At 37.6% G+C, this 25,413-nt stretch overlaps 1 protein-coding gene across 4 annotated transcripts in view; it reads left to right on the top strand.

Moving 5' to 3' along the window:
• REV3L (REV3 like, DNA directed polymerase zeta catalytic subunit) overlaps positions 1 to 24,873 on the top strand; it is a 178,605-nt gene extending 153,732 nt beyond the window's left edge. For all 4 annotated transcript variants that reach the window (XM_070225413.1, XM_070225412.1, XM_023650935.2 and 1 more), the window contains 7 exons: positions 2,053 to 2,162; positions 8,414 to 8,528; positions 13,515 to 13,652; positions 14,995 to 15,185; positions 16,294 to 16,540; positions 18,229 to 18,438; positions 23,746 to 24,873. In XM_070225413.1, coding sequence (XP_070081514.1) covers positions 2,053 to 2,162; positions 8,414 to 8,528; positions 13,515 to 13,652; positions 14,995 to 15,185; positions 16,294 to 16,540; positions 18,229 to 18,438; positions 23,746 to 23,886 — 1,152 coding nt within the window. In that variant the 3' untranslated portion in view covers positions 23,887 to 24,873. The remainder of the gene's footprint in view (positions 1 to 2,052; positions 2,163 to 8,413; positions 8,529 to 13,514; positions 13,653 to 14,994; positions 15,186 to 16,293; positions 16,541 to 18,228; positions 18,439 to 23,745) is intronic.
• Positions 24,874 to 25,413: the final 540 nt, after the last annotated feature.

The raw sequence follows: 25,413 nt of genomic DNA, 5'->3' as shown, positions 1-25,413 counted from the left end.
ATGGGGGTGCATATATCTTTTCCAGTTAGAATTTTCATTTCTTTTGAATAAATACCCAGTAATGGGCTAGCTGGATCATATGGTTGTTCTATTGTTTAATTTTTTGAGGAACCTCCATACTGTTTTCCATAGTGACTACACCAATTTACATTCCCACCAACAGTACACAAGGATTCCCTTTTCTCCGCATCTTCACCCACTCTCTATTTCCTTTCAGAGGATTTTTACTTTAAATATTTTTCTTACTTTTCTTAATGTGACATTTCAGGATCCCAGCCATTGTCTAAATTGTGAAACCAATTTTCCTTTTTTTAAATCCAGTATCTTAGCCACATAATGAAGTGATGTTTTTCAAATTAGAAACCATGGCACAAAGTAGCAGAAACAGTTTTAATTCAGTTGCCCCCCACTTCTGTCTCCCCTCCCTCCCCCACATGCCACTGAATCCTTTACAGTGCGTGGTCTTCAGGGGCAGGAGTTCTGACTTACACTTCCAGGTGTAACTTCAATGGGTCAGAGTAGGCAGCAGGAGGCAGACATTTATGATCAGTGTGTGTATGTATTTATTTGTATGTGTATATCTCAAAAGCATATTAGACTCTGACACTAGATGGCTCACCCATCCAGCTATGTGCTGTCACATATTTTAAAGTTTATCTTGTTTGAAAGTGGCAACAGATGACAAATTGAGCATTTTATTCAATGTTGAATTTCAATTAGCATGATTTTTAAAATGTATTAGGTTATAGTTCACATTCTCAAAGTTTTCTAATGCACTAAAGGTCTCAACAGAATTCATGATCTTAATTTAAAACCCAAATTGTTTCTGCTACCAGTTTTTTATTACTTTGTTCATACACTTAATATTTCCTTTGTAAAGCAACTTTAAACAGGCTTTTCAATACTATTTCATCCTACATTTAGTTCAAGTAATTCAAATTTTACAGTAAAAGAAGATGGAGCACTGAAACTGTTGTTTCCTTCTTAACAGAAATGAAAAAGTACATGATTTTTATTTTAAAAGGAATGCTCCATTTATACAGAAGGGCAACTTTCCCCTACTCTTAGCTTTAATGAGTTTAATAAATGAAGCAGCAATGCTATACTAGTCTCCTTAATTTACTTAATTATGAAATATAATTAGCTTGTTTCTCATACTTGTCAAGATGTACCAGTCTTTGTTTTAGCTTATACCATGATCATTGTTAAAACTCACCAATCACCAATGAAAGAACGCTTGTTAGACATATATCTACCTCCTTGATTTAACCTGAACATTTGTAATATATTTTCCATTATATAATTATACATTTCTCCTTAGATTTAGTGTTATCTAAAAATTATGGATAAACAGTCACTGGGATTTAAGTTCAGCGTTAACTTTTCTTTTTTTTTTAAAGATTTTATTTTTCCTTTTTCTTCACAAAGCCCCTCAATACACAGTTGTATATTCTTCGTTGTGGGTCCTTCTAGTTGTGGCATGTGGGATGTCGCCTCAGCATGGCCTGATGAGCGGTGCCATGTCCCTGCCTAGAATCCAAACCGGCGAAACCGTGGGCCGCCAAAGCGGAGCATGGGAACTTAACCACTCTGCCACGGGGCCGGCCCCAGCATTAACTTTTTAATGATACTGAAAGAAATTATCATCACACTCCAGCAGAATAATTTTAAAAGATACACGCACATGCACAAACACAGAGTAATTTCCTGCTGAATTGGTTATAAAGGCATATAAGAAAGTCCGTGAATAAACAAGGCTTCTTCTTTCGGAATCAAATGTAGCTGTGTACCTTGTATAAAGTGCAGTCCATTGTACTTACTGATAGACTCACAGGCAAGTCTGTAGATTGATTGGTTCCTTCTTTTAAATTCTTCATCCACCTCATTTTCTTCTTGAGTACTTGTGGAAAGAATGATGACACTGGTGACTATTTTCTTCTTTATGTTCTTTTCTCCTTGTTTTGAGAAATATTTAGTAATATATATATTAAAGTCTACTGACTTATACTAAGCTATGTTAAGAAATTATTTCCAATGTGTTTGTACCAACAGGTTGGGGATAGTATTGTTCACAAAGCCAGAGAGACCTTGGAACAAGCTATTAAACTGGTGAATGATACCAAGAAGTGGGGTGCTAGAGTTGTATACGGTGATACTGACAGGTAATGAGCTTTCTGTTTGTAGTTGTCTTTTTGCATTTCCTCAGATACTCATTTAAATGTTTGAAATCGCTTAAGGAGAAGCCTTCCTAAAAGTAGAGTTCTACTTAAGTTCTTTCCAGTCCTTATGATCTCTTGATCAGAGTTAGCAGAGGTCCTGATTTACCAGATATGATCTTAAGAGACAGAAAATGTAAGTATCCTGAGCCACAAACTGTGAAGATTCCCATGGCATCCCTCCAGGTAGCCAAGTAGATAGTGATCTACAAAAAACTGCACACACCGGAGTCTATTCTGTTTAAAGAAACAGCTTTTAATGTGAATGATGCTTCAAAAAGCTGCAGCTCTCTGAATTTAAACATCTGTCTTAAAATAATTAAACATTTTGAAAGACAGTTGCCAAAGCTCTGAGTAGTTAACTTTTCACTAGGTCCCAAAATCTGTTGACCTTCTACAAAAAGTTTGTATAGGCAAATACAGTTTTCCATTTGATTCCAGAGGGCTCATAGACTTCCTGAAGCCCAACATCCACGGACTGACAAAGGATAGGACTGCCTTTGAATCCTGAATTAATAACCTCAGCCTGCTTGCTTGCTTTGATATTTTTCAGGGTCCAGTTATTTGTGTAACATCTTATTTGTATGACTTATTAAAATTCTTCTAGAATATAGGTATTACACAAATTTCTGGGACTCTGAAATTTTTTTCATATTGAAGGCTTAGAGTCACAGTGTGATCATGCTAAGAGCACTTACCTCAGGAGCTCTGATCACTTTACAGTCCAACGAAGCAATAGGAGATAATGCTTCTAATTATTAAAAATAGATTCTAGGTAATCCTTAAGCCAGACTGAGAAAGACAAACACCAGATGATTTTACTCATATGTGGAATATAAACAAACACATGGACAAAGAGAACAGTTCAGTGGTTACCAGGGGAAGGGGGGTGGGAGGTGGACACAGTGGGTGAAGGGGAGCACTCATGTGGTGACAGTCAAGAAATAATGTACAAGTGAAATCTCACATTGATGTAAACTATTATGAACTCAATAAAAAAATAGATTCTAGGTAATCTTTAAACAGCGTTTAATCTTCTTCAGTTCTTTAATGAATATACAATCAGCATAATCATATTAATACTGAATGAAACCTTGCCTCTTATAGCAGCTGTTTCATTTACCAACAGGTGGGGATAGTTTCAGGTTATCCAGGCCCTAATTATCCATAGTCTCTCCTGTTCCCCATCAAAAGCTGTGCCTTAGTTTGACTTAGAGTATTTCACATCTCTGTAAAACCACTTCAACTGAGTAGTCTAGCAAAATAAAAGTTACTAGAACATAGTTTTGTACCTTGTTAGCAGAGCTCCTTGCAAAGTATTTAGGGAAGAGGAAAAAGTTACAAATTGTTGAGTTTAATTCAGGGTCATACATGTCGGTGGTTAACAACACACACAAAATCAGCAGTTGGCATGATTCTGCTTGTAGTTGTTATTTAACCTTTCAGATCTTTGGGAATTCAAACAGACCAAAAAACACAGACTCACAGAATGTTGGAGCTAGAAGAGGACTTTGGTATTATTTAGGTCAGCAGTTTTCATGCTATTAAGAGGAACCCTAGGAGAGACATTCTCAGGTGCTGCTTAAAAGCACATTCCCCTAGGATAAGAAATTTGTCTAAGGAGCCAGCCTGGTGGTATAGTGGTTAAGTTTGCATGCTCTGTTTCGGTGGCCCAGGATTCGTAGGTTTGGATCCTGGGCATGGACCTACACACTGCTCGTTAAACCATGCTGTGGTGGCGTCCCACATACAAAATAGTGGAAGATTGGCACAGATGTTAGCTCAGCAACAATCTTCCTCAAGCGAAAACAAGATGGGCAACAGATGTTAGCTCAGGGCCAATCTTCTTCACCAGGAAAAAAAAAAAAGAAGAAACTTGTCTAAGATCACCCAACTAGTCAGTAGCAGAGCTATAAATTGGTACTCAGTGGGTTTTTTTTTTATTTCTAGCTGATGCTTTGTCTCTACATCAGACTTCCTAGGTATTTTATGATTCTGATGAAGGAAATTTATTTGCAATATCATTAGAACTTTTGATCACTATTCATTAGCTGATTCATTCAACAAATGTTTATTGAAATATACTAGATGAGGGCAATTCAGTCTGAAGCATGCATTCTCAATGGTAATAATATCGCCCCAACAGGATACAAATTTGTCCTTGGGGAGCAAAAATAGTTAAATATTACAGTGGGTTTTGGCCCCACAAAGGTCAACCCTACCCAACAACCTTTCATTCCTTAGTAATTACTTTATCTTGTTAAATCTACTTTTAACTTTTACCTTTGGGAGGACAATAATGATAAAAGATTGAGAAACACTCCTCTTAGGGATAATAGATAATACTGGTGGAATGAAAAATAGTTCTTAATTGAAAGTGAGGAAATCTGAATTCTCTTTCTAGATATACTCCTAGCTATTGCATGGCCATTGACAAGTTGCTTAGCTCTCTGAGACTAAGTTGCATCATCATCAGAATGAAGGAAATCTGATAGATGATGGTGAATGACCATTGCCTCCCTCAAACTTCAAGACTGCTGATTTTATGAATCTTGGGGCCTAGCTAAGGGAAATTGGTTACCAAAGCATCAAAATTACTCTGTTAGAAGGGTGTCTCTCTTTCTAAAGCAATTACACATTATTGTCCATTTAGAAAGTATAATAAATAAACCCTGTATTTTTTATATTATAGTGGTTCAAACAATGTGGTTCTCAATAATATTTATGACTTACTAATCTGACCTACTTCTATCAGTTAGTGAAGCTCTCTATAGTAGTGATTCTCAGACAGGTTAGGCAAGGGCATTTGGCAAGACACACATCCAGGGCAGCAGAAGGGCAGTGGGGAGCTAAAATAAGAATTCCTTGGGAAATTCGTCTGAGTATAATTGAGAAAAGCCATGTGATTTTCATGGCTCTAAATGTGTACTTGGATCTCTAAACCTAAAGATAAATGTTATTTAACTAGATTAAAAGCATCAGTGCCAGACAAATAGAAACTTATTTTAAAATAGTCTTTCTCTTTGTAGGCTAGTCACTTGCATTCTTAAGTGACCAAAAACTTCCATTAAAAAAAAAACAAAAAAACTTCCATTAATCCTGGCCAGCTCTCTTGAAACTTAGCTCCAGATAAAACTGGCCAAAACAGTGTAGACGGACTCAGATAAACCCACTAACACTACTGGGAAAATTCTCAAATATATACGCTATAATAATAACTTTTAAGATGTGAAGTATGTATACCTTTAATGTTTATCAACTTTATTAAGGTTTACTTTTTAACAAAAAAAGTGCACCGTGTGTGGTTCAGTATACAAATGCATAGACCCATGTAACCAGCTAACACCCCGGTCAAGATAGAGAACATTTCTATCACTGTAGAAAGTTCTCTCCTGCCCCTTTGCAGTCAATCCCTCACTTTCATCCCCTACCCCTAGGCAGCCACTTAACTGGTTTCTGTTACCACAGCTTAGTTTCGCCTGTTCTAGAACTTTATAGAAGTGTGTAAAACATTTAATTTCAAAATGTTTTCATTCATCATCGCATCTGAACATTTTAAGCATAATAATCTTTAAAAAAAAAAAAAAAACAGGTTGGCAGTTAGATCTAAATTAAATATACCCTTAACATATGGCTCAGCAATTCCACTCTTTGATATACCTAAGAGAAATGAAAACTAAGACTACACAAAGACTTAATGCAAATCTTCATTGGAGCTCTATTCATGATAGTCCAGAACTGCAAAGAATCCAAATGTCCATCAATGAGTGATGGATAAACAAACGTGGCATATCCATGCAATGGAATATTAATTCAGCAAGAGAAAGGAACCAGTTCCTATTACTTAAAAAGCATGAATGAATCTAAAAAATATACTGAGTGAAAGAAGCCAGACATAAGAGAGCACATACTATATAGATCCATTTATATAAAATTCTTGAAAAAACAAAACTAATATATAGTAACTGGAAGCAGGTCACACGTTGCCTGGGGCTGGGAGTAGAGTGGAGAATAATTGCAAAGGAGTACAAGGGAACTCTGGGGGATGATGAAAATGTCCTATATCTTGATTATGGTGGTAGTTATACAAGTGAATTAGTTTTCTAGGGCTGTCACAGACTTGATGGCTTAAACAAAACAGAAATTTATTTTCTCACAGTTTTAGAGGCTTGAAGTCCAAGATCAAAGTGTTGGCAGGTGTGGTTTCTCCTGAACCCTCTCTCCTTGGCTTGCAGGTGGCCACCTTCTTGCTGTGTCCTCACATGATCTTCTGTTCATGTGCATCCCTGGTCTTTCTTTGTATATCCAAATTTCGTCGTCTTGTAAGGACACCAGTCAGATTAGGCTCGCCCTAACCACTGAAATTAGGGCCTCATTTCACCTTAATTGTCTGTTTAAAGGCCCTTTCTCCAAATACGGTCACATTCTGAGGTATCAGGGGTTAGGGCTTCAACATACGAATTTGAGGGGGACACAGTTCAGCCCATAACACATCTATACGTTTGTCAGCATTCACGGAGTACCCTTAAAATGTGTTCATTTTATTATATGCATATTATAGCTCAACAAAGTTGATTTTAAAAATAATATTTCAAAAGGAGATTTCATAGTAATCTATTCAAAAAATAAGGCTATATTAGTGTAATGAGCATCAGAAGAGCCTAAAAAGAAAATATTATAAAAAGCTTCAAGCGGTTCAGAGTGTAGCATAGCTTAAACGTATAATTGACTATCTAAGCCCTGTTGGTTCTGCCTTAGTGAATGTTAAAATTAATTCAGACTGAGACCATTTTTATTTTAAAGACCTTAAGTAATATTGAATAAATATTCCTTTTCTTAAGCTTTTCATATCAGACTCTAAGGCAAGTGCTGTCTACAGTATTGGCAGAGAAAGAGTTTTTCCAAAGAAACCATCCAAATGAGATTTAAAGTCCAATATAAAAACAATTAAGAAATATGAGATTGGTTTATGTGGCTCCAAGACTAGAAATAAGAATCCAAAATTCATGTTTCAAGATATTGTTCATTTCCAATACTTTGTCTTTCCACTAAAACTATAAGTGAAGATCAACTTTATAAGTTCTCCTACTTAAGTATATTTATTAGCCGTTGTTTCTATCAGTCTCAAATTGTGGTATATACTGAAATGTCAAGTGCTATTATAAAGTTAACCAGATTGCATTAGGAAAAAAAAGCCCAATACTTTTGTTTTATCTGTTATTTTTTAGTATTTTTAATATTGGAATTTTTGGCCACCTTAGAAATCCTCCCCTCTTGACCTGCATATATTGCTGGTGGGAATGTACATCAGAAATATCTTTCTGGAATTCAGTTGGGCAGTATCTTACCAAAAATATTCTTGGTGTATATCATTTATCCAGAAATTTCATTTCTAGGAATTCTAAGGACACAGAGCATGCCAAATTATTATTATATATTGAAATATTAGCAAAAAAATTTAACCTAAATTTTCAGTGATAGGGGTTTGGTTAAATTATAATATATCATAATTGAAATACAGTACAACTATTAAAATGATGTAAAAGAACTAAGTGACATGGGAAAATGTTCACAATATACCGTTAAATGAAAGGAGAAAGTTACCAAACAGTATGATCTATTATCCCAAATGAGAAAAGATTTACAGATATACACTATGATTTGTAGCGTCTTTTTTCTGAATGGTAAGATTATAGATGGCTGTTTTCTTCTTTGTGCCTTTTTGTGTTTCCTAACTGTTCTTCAGGGAGCATATGTTACAGAGTATGTGTGTCTTTTTAAAGTTGGGTCATTCTAGAAGGAAATTTCCTCCCATATAACAAATAAATTTCCATTTCTTTACGATCACATTTTCTCTTATTTTATAATTGACGTAATTGTGTGTTATACAAAGCTGTAAATGTCTAGAAATGACCCAGGACCTTTCCTGGCAACTGTGATCGCTGAGCTGGTCTGTGTGTAGCTAAACTAGAAATATTAGATGTCTTAAGTCTTAATGATCTGTAACAAGATATACCATGAGTATGCAAGGGAAGTGTAATAACACAAAGCTTAGATAAGAAGCAACTTAATAAGGAAGAGTAAGGAAGGAAAAAGGTGTTCTTTGGTATTAGAGTAGTAGCCAGGAAAGTTACTCTTGATGACATTTTTGTTACCGTGACTTCCTCATTACCCTACTCTATTTTTAATCCTCTTAGTATGTTTGTACTACTGAAAGGAGCCACTAAGGAGCAGTCTTTTAAGATTGGTCAGGAAATTGCTGAAGCGGTAACTGCTACCAACCCTAAACCAGTGAAATTGAAGTTTGAAAAGGTAAGAGAAATGTAATACTAATAATCACATCTGAAATACACATACCTTCTAGAGATTTCTGACTTGCTCGATACATGTTGAGAATTAGTAACACTGTATGGGTCTATAAAAGTGTTAAATTTAAAATATTTTCCCATAATTTTCTCCATTTTTTTAGTAATGTCTTTATATAAATGATTGTTCCAGTTAACTATTGCTGTGTAACAGACCACCCCAAACTTAATGGTGTAAAACAACCACCGAGTTATTATGCTTTCAGATTTTATGGGTCAGGAATTCAGAAAGGGTACAGCAGGATGGCGTGTTTCTGCTCCACAATGTCTAGGTCCTCAGCTCGGAAAACTTAAAGGCCAGAGGTGACCCAACTGACAGCTCAGGGCTGAAATCGCCTCGGGCTTGTTCACTCTCATGTCTGGGGGTTGATACTGGCTGCTGTTTGGGACATCAGCTCAGGCCGTCAGCTGCACCACCTACTCTTGGCCTTTCCCTGAGGCTACTTGTTCTTCTTTATAACTTGATGGCTGAATTCTAGGAGTGAACATCCCAAAGAGAAACAGATGAAAGCTGTTTTGCTTTTTATGATCTAGTCTCAAAGTCACACAGCGTCATAACCTATCTAGATTTAAGAGGGAACACAGACCCCTCCCCCTGAATCTCTTAATGGGAAGAATGTCAGTCACATTGTAAGAAGACTAAGTGGGATGGGAGATATTAGTTCTTTGGAAAATCTAGTCTGCCACAAGGATCTTTGACTATTTTCATTTTACTTTAGGTATCAAATTTGTATTTAGTTCTTTCTATGTAAAAGATACTGAGCTAGGAGAGGTATGGAATGCAAAGAAGCATGAAACACAGTCCTGCCCTCTAAGAGCCGGTAATCTAAAAGGAAAGATTAGAAATGTATATAAGTGATCTCTTTTATTGTAAACTTACGGAAGTCTCATGAGAGCTGTCTGCCTAAGCACTGTAAGAGCACAAAGAAAGGGAGGTATGATGTCCTCCTGGGCTGGATGGGGAGACTCCATGTAGGAGGTCGTATTGCACCGTGTCTCAGAAAATGGTTAGAATTTCACTAGGCACCATGGAGCTGCAATTCTGCATGGAAGAAAATGGCACGTAGAAGGATATGGAGGTGGAAAAGCACAGTATGGGAATACAGAGTAGCAGGAGAGAAATCTGGAAAAATAAATTTAAGACCAGATAGTAGAGTGTCTTGAATGCCAAGCTAGAGTGTTTAAACTTTATTCAGGCAAGTTTATCACACAAGAGCATGACATGGTCAGAGCTGTTGGGCGAGTGGCATATGAGACAGATTGGGAAGAGGAGAATCTCAAGACAGGATGCTTCTTGCAACCTGAATAGTCTTGAACTAGTGAAAATAACAAAAGAACAGTTCATGAGCTGTTGAGAAAGAAGTATGGGCAGGAGTTATAAGTGATTGATTTAGCAGAACAGATGTGGAGAGGAAGAAAGAGGGAGAAAAGAATCAAGGGTGGCTCGCAATGTTTATCGTGTACCTACTCTGAGGTGAGGATTGTGCTAGAAGAGATTCAAAGAGGACTTAAATATGGTATCTGCCCTAAAGAGCATTCTATTTGGGGGAGAGAGAGGAGAGAAAAATTAGAAAACAGAGTGAGCATGGATGCTATTCTAGAGGTATGCGTATGGTACTGTGGACATCTGGCAAAGTGAAGAGCGTAATTTGCTTGGAAAATAACACCAGACATGAAGATTTACCTGAAGTAGATGACAGACCTAAACATAAAAGCAAAAACTACAGAACTTCTCAAAGAAAACAAACGTTTGTTAAGAATTGTGATGCAGGGCCAGCCCAGTGATGTAGTGCTTAGATTCACACACTCTGCTTCAGCGGCCTGGGGTTTGCAGGTTAGGATCCCAGGCAGAGACCTACACACTGCTCATCAAGCCATGCTGTGGAGGCATCCCACATACAAAATAGCGGGAGATTGGCACAGAGGTTAGCTCAGCAACAATCTTCCTTGAGCCAGACTAGGATTGGCAACAGATGTTAGCTCAGGGCCAATCTTCCTCACCAAAAAAAAGAAGAAGAAGAAGAATTGTGATGCATATGTTCATGATGAATATTGGTCTGTAGTTTTTTTTGTTCTTCTGATTTGAGGACAGAAAAAAGGCTGGCCTTGTAAAATGAGTTGGAAGGGTTCCCTCTTCTATTTTCTGAAAGAAAAAGTGTGTACAGTTATTTCTTTCTTAAATGATTGATAGAATTCACCAGTGAAGCCATCTGGTCCTGAAATTTTCTTTGGGGTTAGGGAGAAATTTTTAATTACAGATTAAACATCCTTAATATATATTGAATTATTCACGTTTTCCTCCCATGTTTTGATAACTTGTGTTGGCAAAGAATTTGTTCATTTCTCCTAAGTTGTCACATTTATTGGCATGAATTATTTTTAGTTCCTTGTTATGATTTTGATATCTGTAAGATCTTTAGTGACAGCCCTCCTTTCACTTTTGATGTTGATAATTTATGGGGTTTTTTCCTTTGATCATTCTAGTTTGAGGTTTATCTGTTTATTGAAGTTTTTGAAGAACCATTTTATTAATTTTCACTATTTATTATTTCCTTCCTTATACTTACTTTGGGTTTAGTTTGCTTTTCTTGTCCTCTTAATTTAGAAGCTTGAATCATTAATTTTAAACAAATATTTTTTAATATAAGCATTTAAAGATATAAATTTCCCTCTAAATACTACTTTAGCTTCAAATGTTGATAGCTTGTGTTTTCATTATTACTCATTTGTTTCAATGATGATGACCTGTAGATTATTTAGAAGGGTGTTGTTTAAATTCCAAATATTTAAGGATATTCTAGAAATTGTTTTGTTATTATTTCTAATTTAATTCCATTGCAGTCAGAGAACATACTCTGTATGATTTCGATGCTTTTAAGTTTATTGTAATTTGTTGTTTGGTCCAGCGTATGGTCTATCTTAGTGAATGTTCCCATGTGATGTTGAAGAGCCTCATGTATGCTGGTTGTTGGGTGGAATGTTCTATAAATGTCACTTAGGTTAAATTAATTGACAGTGTTGTTGAAGCCTTCTGTATCCTTAGTGATTTTCCATCAGTTTCTAAGAGAGAAGTGGCTCAAGTCTGCAAGTATAATCATTTGCCTGTTTCTTCCTTTTAGTTCTGTCAGTTTCTATTTCATACATTTTGAATTTTTCTTATTAGGTGCATACACTTTTAGGATTATGTGTCTTCTTGATGAATTTATATTTTATTTTTGATAATATTCCTTGTCTTGAAATCTATTTTTTCTAATATCATTATATTGCCACTCAGCTTTGTTTTGATTCATGTTAGCATGTCTGTCTTTTTCTGGGTTTTATTTTTAACCTTTCTTTTTTTTTTTTTAAAGATTTTATTTTATTTTATTTTATTTTATTTGAGGAAGATTAGCCCTGAGCTAACTGCTGCCAATCCTCCTCTTTTCGCTGAAGAAGACTGGCCCTGAGCTAACATCCGTGCCCATCTTCCTCTACTTTGTATGTAGGACACCTACCACAGCATGGCGTGCCATGCGGTGCCATGTCCACACCCAGGATCCAAACCAGCGAACCCTGGGCCACCGAGAAGCGAAACATGCGAACTTAACCACTGCGCCACTGGGCTGGCCCCTATTTTTAACCTTTCTATGTCCTTATGTTTAAAGTGGATTTCTGGTAGATAGCTTATCACTGAGTCTCATTTTTTGATTAGATCCAACCTGATTATGTCTGCCTTTTTTTTTTTCCTAAAGATTGCCACCTGAACTAACATCTGTTGTCAGTCTTTTTTCTCCTCCTCCCCCTCCCCCTCCCCCTCCTCCCCCTCCCCCTCCCCTCCTCCCCCTCCCCCTCCTCCTCCTCCTCCCCCTCCTCCCCCTCCTTCTCTCTCTCTCTTCCCCACCCCCCAACGTCCCCCAGTACATAGTTGTATATTCTAGCTGTAGTCCCTTCTGGTCATGCCGTATGGGATGCCACCTCAGCATGGCTTGATGGGTAGTGCCCAAGTTCACATCGGCAGAGCATGTGAACTTAACCACTCTGCCACCTGGCCAGCCCCTATGTCTGCCTTTTAATTGGCATGTTTAAACCATTTACATTTAATGCGATTATTGATAAAGCTTGAGGGCAGAGGAAAGGACCAACTTGGTAACATTAAAAAGGGTGGGGGCACACACCCATTGATCTAGGAATTCCTCTTCAAGGAATTTATCCTACGGATTAATCCATGCAAGGTTGTTTACTAGAACACTGTTTGTAATTCCAAAAGATTGGAAACATCCTAAATGATCGTAGTAGGTAACTGGTTATATAAATTAGGATACCCTCACATAATGGATGACTGTGTAGCTACAAAACAAAATGATGGATGGAATGCTCTCCAAGATAAATTATTAAGTGAGATAAGCAAAGTGCAGAATGATGTATATGGTAAGCTACTGTTATGTGTATAAGTACATGTGTTTGCATGGAATATCTCTGGAAGGATAGACAGGAAATCAATAACAGAGGATGCCTCTAGGGTAGGGAAAGTAGAGGCTGGAGAACTAGGACTTTTCATTTTATCTTCTCTTATAACGCTTTAATTTCGTACCATGTGTAGGTGTTACTAAAGTAATTTTTTCATTGTTTAAAAAGATAGATGATTGTTGATTTTTGAGAGAGAAGTGTCAGTTGAGGACAGAGCAAAATTGATAGTGCAAGTAAAGGAGTGAATGAGTGAGTGGTAGGGAAGTAAAGACAACTCATTTTGTGTATTCTCATGAATTGTGAATTTGTTGTATCATGAATTTTTTGGGCCCTAAGCCATATTTAGAATTCTTTTCTTTTTCTCTTTCTTTCTTTCTTTTTTTTTTTGTAATTGACATTTGGTTAAGAGAGAAAAAGACATAAAAATAATACATTCGTGGTACGGAAAAAGTGGTTATTGAAAGGCATTTTGTTAATTTCATCACAGGTATATTTGCCCTGTGTCTTACAAACAAAAAAGAGGTATGTGGGTTACATGTATGAAACACTGGATCAAAAGGACCCAGTATTTGATGCAAAAGGAATAGAAACAGTCAGAAGAGATTCCTGCCCTGCTGTTTCTAAGGTAAGTTTTATCTATCTTATTTTCATCTTTAAGAAATAAATGGTTAAAGAAGCTGGTGAAAATCCTTAAGCACACATCTAGGTAGAGGAGCTGTAGCCTATATGACCGTATAACTCTAAGAGGAACTATATGATTTTTGAGAATTTCATTTCTAATGAAAAATTTAGTCAGTAGTTACTGACTTCTTCCCACACCTTCCTTCTATCACAATCGCTAAAAACAGTATGTGCACGTGAAAGAATTTCCTGCCTGATCACCTGGAGATGATAATACATGCTATCATATGACGACACCCAAAAGCTAGGGAGCAAGATAAAAAAGAGGAACTGGCAACAGAGGCATTTCATAAGTAATATAATCCAGCCTAGATTAGCTGAAATTTTCTTTACTTCAGTTATCAAATACAAGTTAGGAAGATTTCTAAACAATGGTACTATAAATTACCTAAATTTCTCAACCATAGTAATTTTAACCATAGTATTTTATATTTTTTCTTTACTCAAGTCCAAATTCCTTTTATTAACAAACCAAGAGTAAGTGGTATAAGTGGAATAGCACTCTACAAACTGAGTTTTATGAGAGCATTAGACAACAGTCCACCTATTATGTCAATATAGATATAATGTGTGAATCTGAGATATTGTTTAATACTAGTTTCTGGAAGAGATATCATCCAGTGCATTCTTTCTTTGAGGGCAGAATTGTACTTGGGCTAAATTAGCAAACTTGTTTTGTAAATATGTATGGGTTCCAGTACTCAGAATAAGATACAGAACTTTCACCTGGAACTAATTTAAGTTCAATCCACTACGTAAACCCATTGCATGTCAGTCATTTCCTAATAGAAATATTTCTAGTACAGAAACTTGTCACAATTAGTATATATTTATTGACACCGAAAACTGATTTTGACTTCACTGCTTGGTGATATTTAAACTTCTCTCTGTCCACCTCAATCAGGTCCTTTCTATAACAGGGTAGATAAAAACAATACATGAAATCATGTCTGGCTTCTTGTGCCTACAGTGCTTTTGGCTATTTAAGAAAATGTAAATGTTTCATGTTGCTCATCACATAGCAAGTATTTCATCGCCTGTCATCCCAATCTGATTTTCCTCAAACTACATGATATTCTACTTTTAGAAATAGCAAGCTATAAAGTCTCAAATATTTTCCCATTTCTAATAATTTTTATTATTCAATCATTGTAAATAGCAGGTTGTTAAGGCAGATCAACAAGTTACCCAGTAGTTATATAATTGAAAGTATAACAATAATGAGGAAATATACTAGGAGATATCTTATCTTTGTGAGGTTATCCCTTCTTTTTTCTTTTTTTAAGATACTTGAGCGTTCTCTAAAGCTGCTATTTGAAACAAGAGATATAAGTTTAATTAAACAGTATGTTCAACGACAATGTATGAAGCTTCTGGAAGGAAAGGCCAGCATACAAGATTTTATCTTTGCCAAGGAATACAGAGGAAGTTTCTCTTATAAACCTGGAGTTTGTGTGCCATCCCTTGAACTTACAAGGTAATGATGCTCACAACAGCACAACTCTCAATACCTAGCAAATGTAGTCCTGGGATTCTGAACACTTTGGAGTAGTGGACACCTACTCCAAGTAGATGGAAGGACACCTAGTCAACAGGCACAGACACAGAGCTGTTTCTTCACCTGCCCACATGAAGCCTCACTAAAGGTGAATGGTGCTCCCCATGGAAGCTCTGAAGAGGAAGAAGGAGCTCCTCTTCTGGGCTTCCCTTGGGAAACTAAATTCAGTGAAATTGTAATCGGTGTAGAGCTTGAATCTTTTGTTTTTGTCACATCAAAATCACTTCGTAGTTCTTAATATTAATCTACTAAAGCACTTTGATGGTTGTGGTTGTTAGTGCTGTCGAGTGGATTTCAACTCATAACAACCCTGTGTTCAGCAGAACGGAACCCTGCCTGGTCTTTTTGTGTCATCCTCTTACCTTCTATGTCAGACAGTGCTCCGCTGCTATTCATAGGGTTCTCATGGCCAATTTTTTGGAAGTGGGTGATCAGGTCCTTCTTAGTCTGCCTTAGTCTGGAAGCTCCACTGAAACTTGTCCACCATGGGTGACCCTGCTGGTATTTGAAATACCAGTGGCATAGCTTTCAGCATCACAACAACATGCAGACACCACAGTATGACAACCAACAGAGGGTGGTATGGTTCCCTGAGTGGGAAATGAACCCAGGCCGTGGTGGTGAGAGCACCAAATGTCAACCACTAGACCACCAGGGCTGGCTGCGTAGACGGTATCATTCTGGAGTCTCATTATTTAATCAGCTAAATATTCTCTTATCTTTCAGTGTTAGATTTATGATAGTTCTTACCCTTAGGGGATAGAAAACATTTTAAGCTAGCTGATATCTGCCAACTCATATTGTTTTCCAGGTAGCAATGATTCAGAGTAAGTTTTAAACTCTTAGAGGATATCCCCTTGGTGCCAACTACGTGACGTGTATATAGTTCTCAAAAAAAGTTGTAACTCTAACTTGAAGGTACCCCTTGTAGACTTCTCATACTTTCATTACTGTTTAATTCTCATGTAATTTTCTGGAAAGATGCCTTCCATGACAGTCTTTTCATATTTTATTTACATTTAAATAGGAAAATGGTTGCTTATGACCGGCGCTCTGAGCCTCGAGTTGGGGAGCGAGTGCCATATGTCATCATTTATGGGACCCCTGGAGTACCACTTATCCAGCTGGTAAGGCGTCCTGTGGAAGTCCTGCAGGACCCAACCCTGAGACTGAATGCCACCTACTATATCACCAAGCAAATCCTTCCACCCCTGGCAAGAATCTTCTCACTTATTGGAATTGATGTTTTCAACTGGTATCATGAATTACCAAGGGTAAGCCTACTAAATAGTACCCGTTCTATGACTGTAGAAAGACTTGGCTTAAAATTTCCAGTGGAGCTAAAGATTTTATTTATGTGCTATAAAAAGCAAAGCAGATGCTCGTCATCTTAAACTGGCTAAGGTGCCACACTCCTCCAGTTTCCTAAAAGAAACTTTTAAGTTTTCTAGACACCTTCCCAGCTGCTGGCAGACTGACCAAATTATAGAATACTAAAATAAATCCCACAACTATTCAGTGGTAAACACTTAGCTACAAAATAACTCAGAATAAACCAGCTAATAAAAAACAAATGGAGAGCAAAAATTCCTTCGATATGGGTGTCTAAGAAATGTATAAGATGTAGTATCTGGACATAGACCTGAGGAAACCAAACTAAAAAAATAATGTTAAAATAGGATTATACTAACGGAAAAGATGCAGTGTGGAATCTTAGCAAAGGGAGTTTCACTTGAACTCTTCTTTCTTAGTTTCTTCAGTAGAAGTCTGAAGGAGCGATGTATGATTCTGTAATAATCAGGGATAGATTGATTACTCTAGGAGAGTAGTAGTTTTTTGGGAGTTTTGTTTTGAGGAAGATTAGCCCTGAGCTAACATCCATGCCCATCTTCCTCTACTTTATATGTGGGACGCCTGCCACAGCATGGCTTGGTAAGCAGTGAGTAGGTCCACACCAGGGATCTGAACCAGCGAACCCTGGGCCGCCAAAGCGGAACGTGCACACTTAACTACTGTGCCACCAGGCTGGCCTGAGAGTAGTAGTTTTTTATCTACTGTTTAGAATTAGATCTGCTCAGTCATTTGCTGTTATCTCAGACTATGAAAGGCTGATGGTATTCAGGCAAACTGATAAAAGTTGATGCTTAAATTATTTTTACTTTCTCAGTATGACCTCAAGGAAAAGAATAAGCTAGGAAACGGGTTGAAGCTGTGCTCCAGAGAATCTGTGCTGGCTGACCTCTCTAGTGCTGTACCCTGGCTCTACACCAGAAAGCTCTTACTATTTTTTATTTCGTCACCAGTAAGAAAAACCAATGGCATTTATAAGAGGTTGACCTAATAACTTTTATGCAAAGTGATTTATAAGACACCAGGAGAATATGCCAAGGGTATAATAATATGATAATGTTATGTCAAAGTAAAAAGAGTCCCAGAAGACAGATCTCTGAGACCAGTATTAGCTTCAAATGAAGAACGCTTGGGTGACTTATATCTAATGACATTTGAAATGCTCCAGGTTTACTTTTGCTTGAATTTTGCACCCTACTGCCTAACAAGTTATTTTTAACCTTCCATTTGCCTTGTTTCCATGGCTCAAATTGTGCAGCCTTAAACAGTATCCACACTTAACTGGATTTCTTCCTTTGTCCTCTCTGCTCTCCATTGCCCTGTAGGATCTCACACATCTATGTATCTCAGCCCGAAAACTGAGCCATAGGAGACTATCTTTTCTTCCAAAAGAAAAAAACAATATGTCTGATGATACTGAGATGTAAGCTCTGTGAAAGGAAGGTCTTTATTCATTTCTGTAGCTGCCTTCTCTAGAGCAGTGCCTGACACCTAGAAGCTACTCAATATTTGTTGAACGAGTGAAATAATGCCTTAGTAAACCTGTAATTAGCAGGAGAATAGCAGCTCTGTTGTGAAGCTGGCCCAGAATTCTGAATTGATGTTTTTATAGATCCAGAAAGCCACTAGCTCCTCTCGAAGTGAACCTGGAGGGCGGAAAAGCACTATTTCACAATATTTCACTACCTTACGCTGTCCTGTGTGTGATGACCTGACTCAGCACGGCATCTGTAATAAATGTCGGAGCCAACCTCAGCATGTTGCAGTGATCCTCAACCAAGAGATTCGAGAGCTGGAACGTAAACAGGAGCAGCTTGTAAAGGTATGACCTTGTTCAAGAGACCCAGAATCCCAAGCAGCCTAATTCTTTGGGGAAATGTCATCAATTCTTGAGGTATACAGTATGAGATACAAAAGTGGTGTGAAAAATGGAGTACGAATTCTGAGTTAATAAACTTCTTAAAATATCATAATTGAATTAGGATATTAAAAATGGCTTAATTTGTTTTATAATTTATATTTTGGTTTTTATGAAATAGTATTGTATATAGTATTGTATATAGCATTGTATTGTGTTTGTTAAATCCCAGAACTACAACATCCATACACCCAATTTCTTTTATAATAATATTAAAAATAGAGAAAGAAGAGTACCAGTTGCTATATCTGCCATATCTACTCACCATTCCCATAAAAATCTGGTTGTCCTAGAGAATTGCTAGTAAACTTGGAAGGTTCTCAATTCTGAGAGTCCAGATAGAAAATTAACAGTTAACATGATTAAGTCTACTATATGCCAGAGATTATTGTAGGCCCTCTCACAGGTTAGTAAACTGACACAGGGGTTGAGGAATTGGCCCCATGTCACACTGCTAATAAGTGGCTGAGCTAGATAAAGACCTAAAATGCAGAGATGGTTTTTCAAACGCAGGAATTCTAGCAGAAATAAACAACAGAAATCTCTTGAAATAAGTTGGAAAATGAAATCTCAAGAAAAAAATTATCATAACACATTTTTTAAAAAACAAAGTATATTTCTTAAAGGAATGATTATATCTTATACCATCATATTTCAAGTTACTCTTTTTTTTTGAGGAAGATTAGCCCTGAGCTAACATCCGCCACCAGTCCTCCTCTTTTTGCTGAGGAAGATTGGTCCTGAGGAACATCTGTGCCCATCTTCCTCCATTTTTCATATGTGGGACACCTGCCACAGCGTGGCTTGATAAGCAGTGCATAGATCTGCGCCCAGGTTTCCCAACTTGCCAACCCGGGGCTGCCAAAGCCGACTGCGTGAACTTAACCACTGCACCACCAGGCTGGCTACTCAAGTTACATTTTTAACTTCAGGCTAGAGAAGAACAATTTTGAGGTGGAGTTTGTTTTGTTGTGTTTTGTCTTCTTTTAGAAGAGCAGTATTTAAAGTAATTGAAATGTTTTAAAACCAACAAATAATTGAGAGGCAGTGTGATTTTGTGGAAAATGAAACATGCTGATAGGAAATCAGGATTCTGGTCTGGACTTCCTAATAACGGCCATGTCCCTTGGCCTCAGTTTTATCAGAATGCAAATGGTGACCTGATGCTGTTTCGTAGGTTCCATCAGCTGTAACCTTGTAAATTCCTTATACAGTCATTCCTAGCAGCTCCTCAGCTCACAGGCCTCATGTAACCCAGCCAGCAGTAGGTAAAGGCCAGTCTCTGCACCTTGTCCTCAAGGTAAGAAGCTTTTGAACCAAGACATAGTATCAATCCACAGCCTCTTAGTAGGAGAACTTAGCTGCCCTGCAGGTGACCAGGGAGAGAAACCGTCTCTTAGGAGACTAGGCTCTTAAGAATTTGAATGATTATAGAAAGATGATTAAGGACTGGTAAAGTATAGACTGCTTCCTCTGCACCATTCTAGCTGCTCAATTTGTACTGGCAGAAAATGCTTTACTTTTAGAGAGGATAGCCAGTCAACCAGAAACAGATCTCATTAAGGATGGTGGGATCTAAAAGGTATGATGATTCTGATGCAACCACAGAAGCCTAGCTTGTCGAAATGATAGGTTGACTTTTCCCTCTCCCCTTCCATCTCCTAAAGAATTCTTAAATACCCTCATCTTTCTCCTTCCCTTCTGTGGCCATCCTAGTCCAAACCACCATTCTGTCTCCCCTAAACTCCTGCGGCAGCCTCCTGCCCTGAGCCCCTGCCATCCTAGCCATTCTCAACGCAGTAGCTAGAACAATCTTTTAAAAGTACAAATCCGGTGTTCTCGCTCTCTCATAAAATTCAAACTCCTTAGCATGCTTTATAAGTCTTTCTCCATTCTGGCCCCTGCCTGCCACCTCTCTGTCACCGTTTCTTGCCCTTTTCCCTGTCACACTCTATCATCCAACCATGAACTTCTTTCAGGCTGTGATGCCCCTTAGTCCGTCCCGCGTCCTGGCCTTTAGACACCCTGTTCCCTCTCCCTGGAATGTTGCCCTCTGCCCCGGCTAATCATCATCTGAGAGGAATCAGCTTCACCCCCAGGCCAGGGGAAGCCTTCCCTGCGGTGGGCTCCTGCCGTAACCTCCTCTGCTTTCCTCTGGTTACATGTGTCTGTCTTCCCCACCAGACAGCAGTGAGCCCAGTGAGGGCAGAGCCCTACCCGCCCCTCACTGCTGAGTCGGCTGTGCCCAGCATGGAGTCCAGCCTGTGGTGGTGGTCTGTAAATACGTATCGCAGTCTAGTCAGTGCAACCACTGAAGTCATTGGGTGTTCCAGCTTCCTGAGGGCAGCAACCACCCCTCATAGGAAATTCCCTTGTTCACTCCTAGTGCAAGGCGCAAGCGTGAGCAGAACCTCCAGAGCACCACTGCAGTCGGGCTGCGGGTGGTCTCTTACCTGAGCTTCCTGTCTTTTGCCCTCAGCAGCAGACACTGCACTAGGTGGTGCCATCAATTTAACCAGAACCCTTCTTCAATATTAGGTCTTATTTCTTATAATAATGCAGTTTAAAAGAAGTGATGCTGTTTATAAATAAAGATGGTTCATCATCTTTCAAGAGATATTTTTGACTTTAGGGGTTTTGTTTAAGAGAGTTAAAATGTGTCTCTTTTTTTTTTCTTTTTTTTTTTTAAAGATTGGCACCTGAGCTAACAACTGTGGCCAATCTTTTTTTTTCTTTTTTCTTCTGCTTTATCTCCCCAAATCCCACCCTGGTACATAGTTGTATATCCTAGTTGCAAGTACTTCTAGTTGTGGCACATGGGACGCCGCCTCAATGTGGCCTGATGAGCGGTGCCATGTCCGCGCCCAGGATCCGAACCAGTGAAACCCTGGGCCGCTGCAACGGAGCGCGTGAACTTAACCACTCGATCACGAGGCCGGCCCCAAAATGTGTCTCTTGTACTTAAATAATCTGTAGGAATTTTCATAAAGTGGAAATTATAGGAGATGTAATGAGAAATGGTCAGAAACTTTAGTAACAGGAGACTTTGATACACTTCCTTAGCCCAAGGCCAATCAAGTGATCAGAAATAAGTACAGTTATGGAAGATCTAAACAACATTATAAGGTAGAACTGATGATTATATATCAACTCTGTAACCCAATATTAGAAAATACACTCTTTTCAAGTGTTTATGGAATATGCAAAACTTAACTGTATCTTTAGTCTGTAAAGAAAACAATAAATTTCAAAAAGTAGAAATATTAAAAATGACATTTGGGGCAAGCACAGGGGCGTAATGGTTAAGTCTGCATGCTCCACTTTGGCGGCCCAGGGTTTGCGGGTTCGATTCCCAGGCATGGGCCTACCCACCACTCATCAAGCCACGCTGTGGTGATGTCCCACATGCAAAATGGAGGAAGATTAGCACAGATGTTAGCTCAGGGCCATTCTTCCTCACCAAATAAACAAATAAAAACATTTTACCAATACAATGCTATAAAATGAGTAATTAATTATAAACTGAGAAAACAAAATGATCCTTAACACTTCGAAATTTTAATACACCCTATTAAACAAACACTACATATAAGATTCTAGACAGCCATAGCAGATCTCAGAGAAAATTCATCACCTTAAACACTTGTGATAATAAACATGAAAGAATGGAAATAAATCAATTAAGCATCTGACTGAAAATTTTTGAAAGAATAAGAAAGTATACCAAAGGATAGCAAAAAGAAAGAATCGATGAAGATTAAAGCAGATTTTTTAAATGTCTGCCTCCTTATGAGCTAAAAAGTAAGTGGCCTGGTTGTGGTGTTTAAAGTTTTAAATGTAAGCTGAATTGAGCTACAATGCTGCAGGTTTAAATCACCAAGAAAAGGATCTTGAAACTAAACATTGAGTTAAATTCAGTGAGGCAAGTAATTCCATCCTGGCGTATTTATCAGACAGGCACAGAGGGTGCATAGATATTTATCGGTTTGTCCTGGCACCTGCGTGGAGCTGCAGTGCATAGAGATGCACTGCAGAAATTCTGTATCTGGGAATAGATTTGAGTCTCTTGGCAGAGACCTCATTAGTGAAAGGCTTCGTGATGAACAGCGCACGCAGTCTTCAGACAGCGCCCTGAAGCACAGGCCTCAGCAGTTTCCGTATCACAGCGTCAGGTCCAGGAAAACATGCCCTTCTCTGCCTGGAAGAAGTTGAGGCAAAGAACAAAACTGGATTCCCTGTGAGACACCTCTGAAACAGAAGCTCTTTGATGTAGATCAGAGAACTAAGTAGAGCGGGCTAATTTCCTCTGAAAAGACAGTCTAGAGTAATAGCTGCTGTTGGGGTTCCCTTTTTTTAATCACTTGGATACACTATTCAAGTGAAAAATCAGCCTGCACTTTCTTGACCCTTGGGGTCCTCACTAGTATCCTCCCTGATTTTTGGATGTTTTTCATGTTTGTAGTCTTTTTTTAACCGGATATGTGATTGAGACTTATTGTTTAAAGTCTGGTCGTTGTGTAAGACATTATAATGCTTCTGCTCTTTAAAGATTGCTTTATGATGTATTATTTTTCCTTTAGATCAGATCGTATTCTACATCAGAATCACCTGAGAGCCCTAAAAAGTACAGATTCGTAGGCGCTCATGCCCAGAGATTCTGATTCATTGGTCCAGGGTGGAGCTTAGGCATCCGTATATATTTTTAAGCTCGTGTATAGCCAGGGTTGAGACCCACAGTCTAAACTACTACTTTCACATTGACATCGTTTGATTTTTTTTCATACTGGCATTTTCTTTGAAATAAGAAAATGGATAACTTTTTATGATTGGCATATAAAAAGATAAATCTGAGTAATTTGAAAAAATAGTGTTTATAGCTCATTTAAGAGACAGTCTCTGAATGATATGTGGATCTTAATATAATAGAATTTTACTGTAAATGAAAGTTGATCTCTGGAATGAAATGAATCCTTACGGGATTTTGTGCTCTATGTTTTGTGAAATAATATCCTTTCAAAATGTCTCAACATGGGGTAGTCTAGGCTTCAAAGAGATGAAAATTAACGAAACTTTGTGTAACATATTACGTGTCGTATGTTCGCCAGTAATCGGTGGTGGGTCAGAACAGAGGGATTGTAAAAGTTCGTTGTTTACACAAATACATAGGCACTTTCTTTCCTATTGTTTTATATATTCCTCTTGTGCTTTCAGATATGCAAGAACTGTACAGGTTGCTTTGATCGACATATCCCATGTGTTTCTCTGAACTGCCCAGTACTTTTCAAACTCTCCCAAGTAAACAGAGAATTATCCAAGGCACCGTATCTCCGGCAGTTACTAGACCAGTTTTAAATTGTCAATATCACAAAATCCCAGGTGCTATTTTTTTCGGTGTTTACCACTAGACTGTTGTGCATGGTGCTTTTTCAACTTTCATTGAGTCAAGTATGTCATTGTCTGTTATCTGAAGACTATGAAGACTTCTATGCTAACTGAATTAAAAACTGTACTAGTTGATCTCTGAATAGCTCACTTCTTACAATGTACAAAGTCTTCATCCTTTCACCTTTTTAACATTGTTTTATAATGCAGGTGTTGAATTTGCTCCAGTATGTGTAACATCTTGTAAATCCATTTGAGTAGATCATATTTACTTCCCTGTGGAAGGAGCACTGAAAACCTCTTAAAAAAAAAAATTTCGTGTGTTTCCTTGAACTGTCTGTATCAAGACGTGTTACTTAGAGATAACCCATTCACTTCATAATTTTGACTGCGAAATATTTTGTAAATACACTTTTTTACTTTTCAAACAACTGAGTAAAATAATGTGCAATGAATTTTATACAAATGATTTTCAAGTTGTTTGGTATATTTCCTCTAGGTTTTGCTTGACTCAGAGTAGAGTTGTTATTTTGATCAAACTGTGCAAACAATAGTACCATGTGTAGCATTTTGAAACATTATTTTCTAAAACCGCTGTCTTGCTTTAGCTATTAATGGGGCATTGTGAGGAACTGTGCAAAGACATTTTTGTTACAAACCTGTGGGCCTGTTGCAATACTTTAAAAATAAAAAAATTTATTCCATTTTTGCTTGTTTTGTATAGACATTTCTATTGCTTCTAAATATGCTTAAAATATTTTCTTTCCTTATGTACTGTACAGTTAATCTTATTTGCCATCATCTTGAACACAAAATGTGTATTTAGAATATTTGTATAACTGTATAAAATGAAAAAGGAATTATGTGGTCAGTGCATTGTTTTCTAAACTGGAAATCATTTTGTTTTAAAAGTTAATAATGGAAACCATATTAAAATTGAATAAAATATGAAATACAGCCATGTGATTTTATCTTCTATAAAGGGTATTATCTTCATCTGTTTAGCCTACGTTGCTTACATCTTACCCTACCCTTTTCTGAAGTTGAGGTAAATTTATCTCATTGTCACATCCTAATTAATGTTGCAATTCCCTTACCAAACGTTAGAATTAAAAAAAAAATGGCAGCAAAAGTAGTATAGGAAAAATTTAGCTCTCAAGCTCTCATCCTTTTAGAGTTCTAAGAATCCGCTTGTTAGTAGATCTTCCATATTCATTTTCATTTAGATATAATTAATCTTGAAGCCAGAGGAAAAGCAAAAATTACATTATTGCTTTTTAAAAGCTTAAATACCAATTTTTTCAATAGAAAAAAGTGTCTTATTTTAACATAGAAAGCTCACCTGGTTATACACCAGAAATAGGTCTTCCATTGCCAAATTCAGTACTTCCAAATACCGGGGGGATTGGTTTTCTGAAAGTTACGTGGTAAATATGGAATCAAAGAGATACAAATCATGTCTCTGCACATACTTCTCCTAAGTCACGTGGAGACATG

Source organism: Equus caballus, chromosome 10 (assembly GCF_041296265.1).
Source record: "Equus caballus isolate H_3958 breed thoroughbred chromosome 10, TB-T2T, whole genome shotgun sequence".
Lineage (NCBI taxonomy): Eukaryota > Metazoa > Chordata > Mammalia > Perissodactyla > Equidae > Equus > Equus caballus.
Note: the sequence above shows the minus strand (reverse complement) of the source record. Positions and strands in the feature narration are given on the sequence as shown.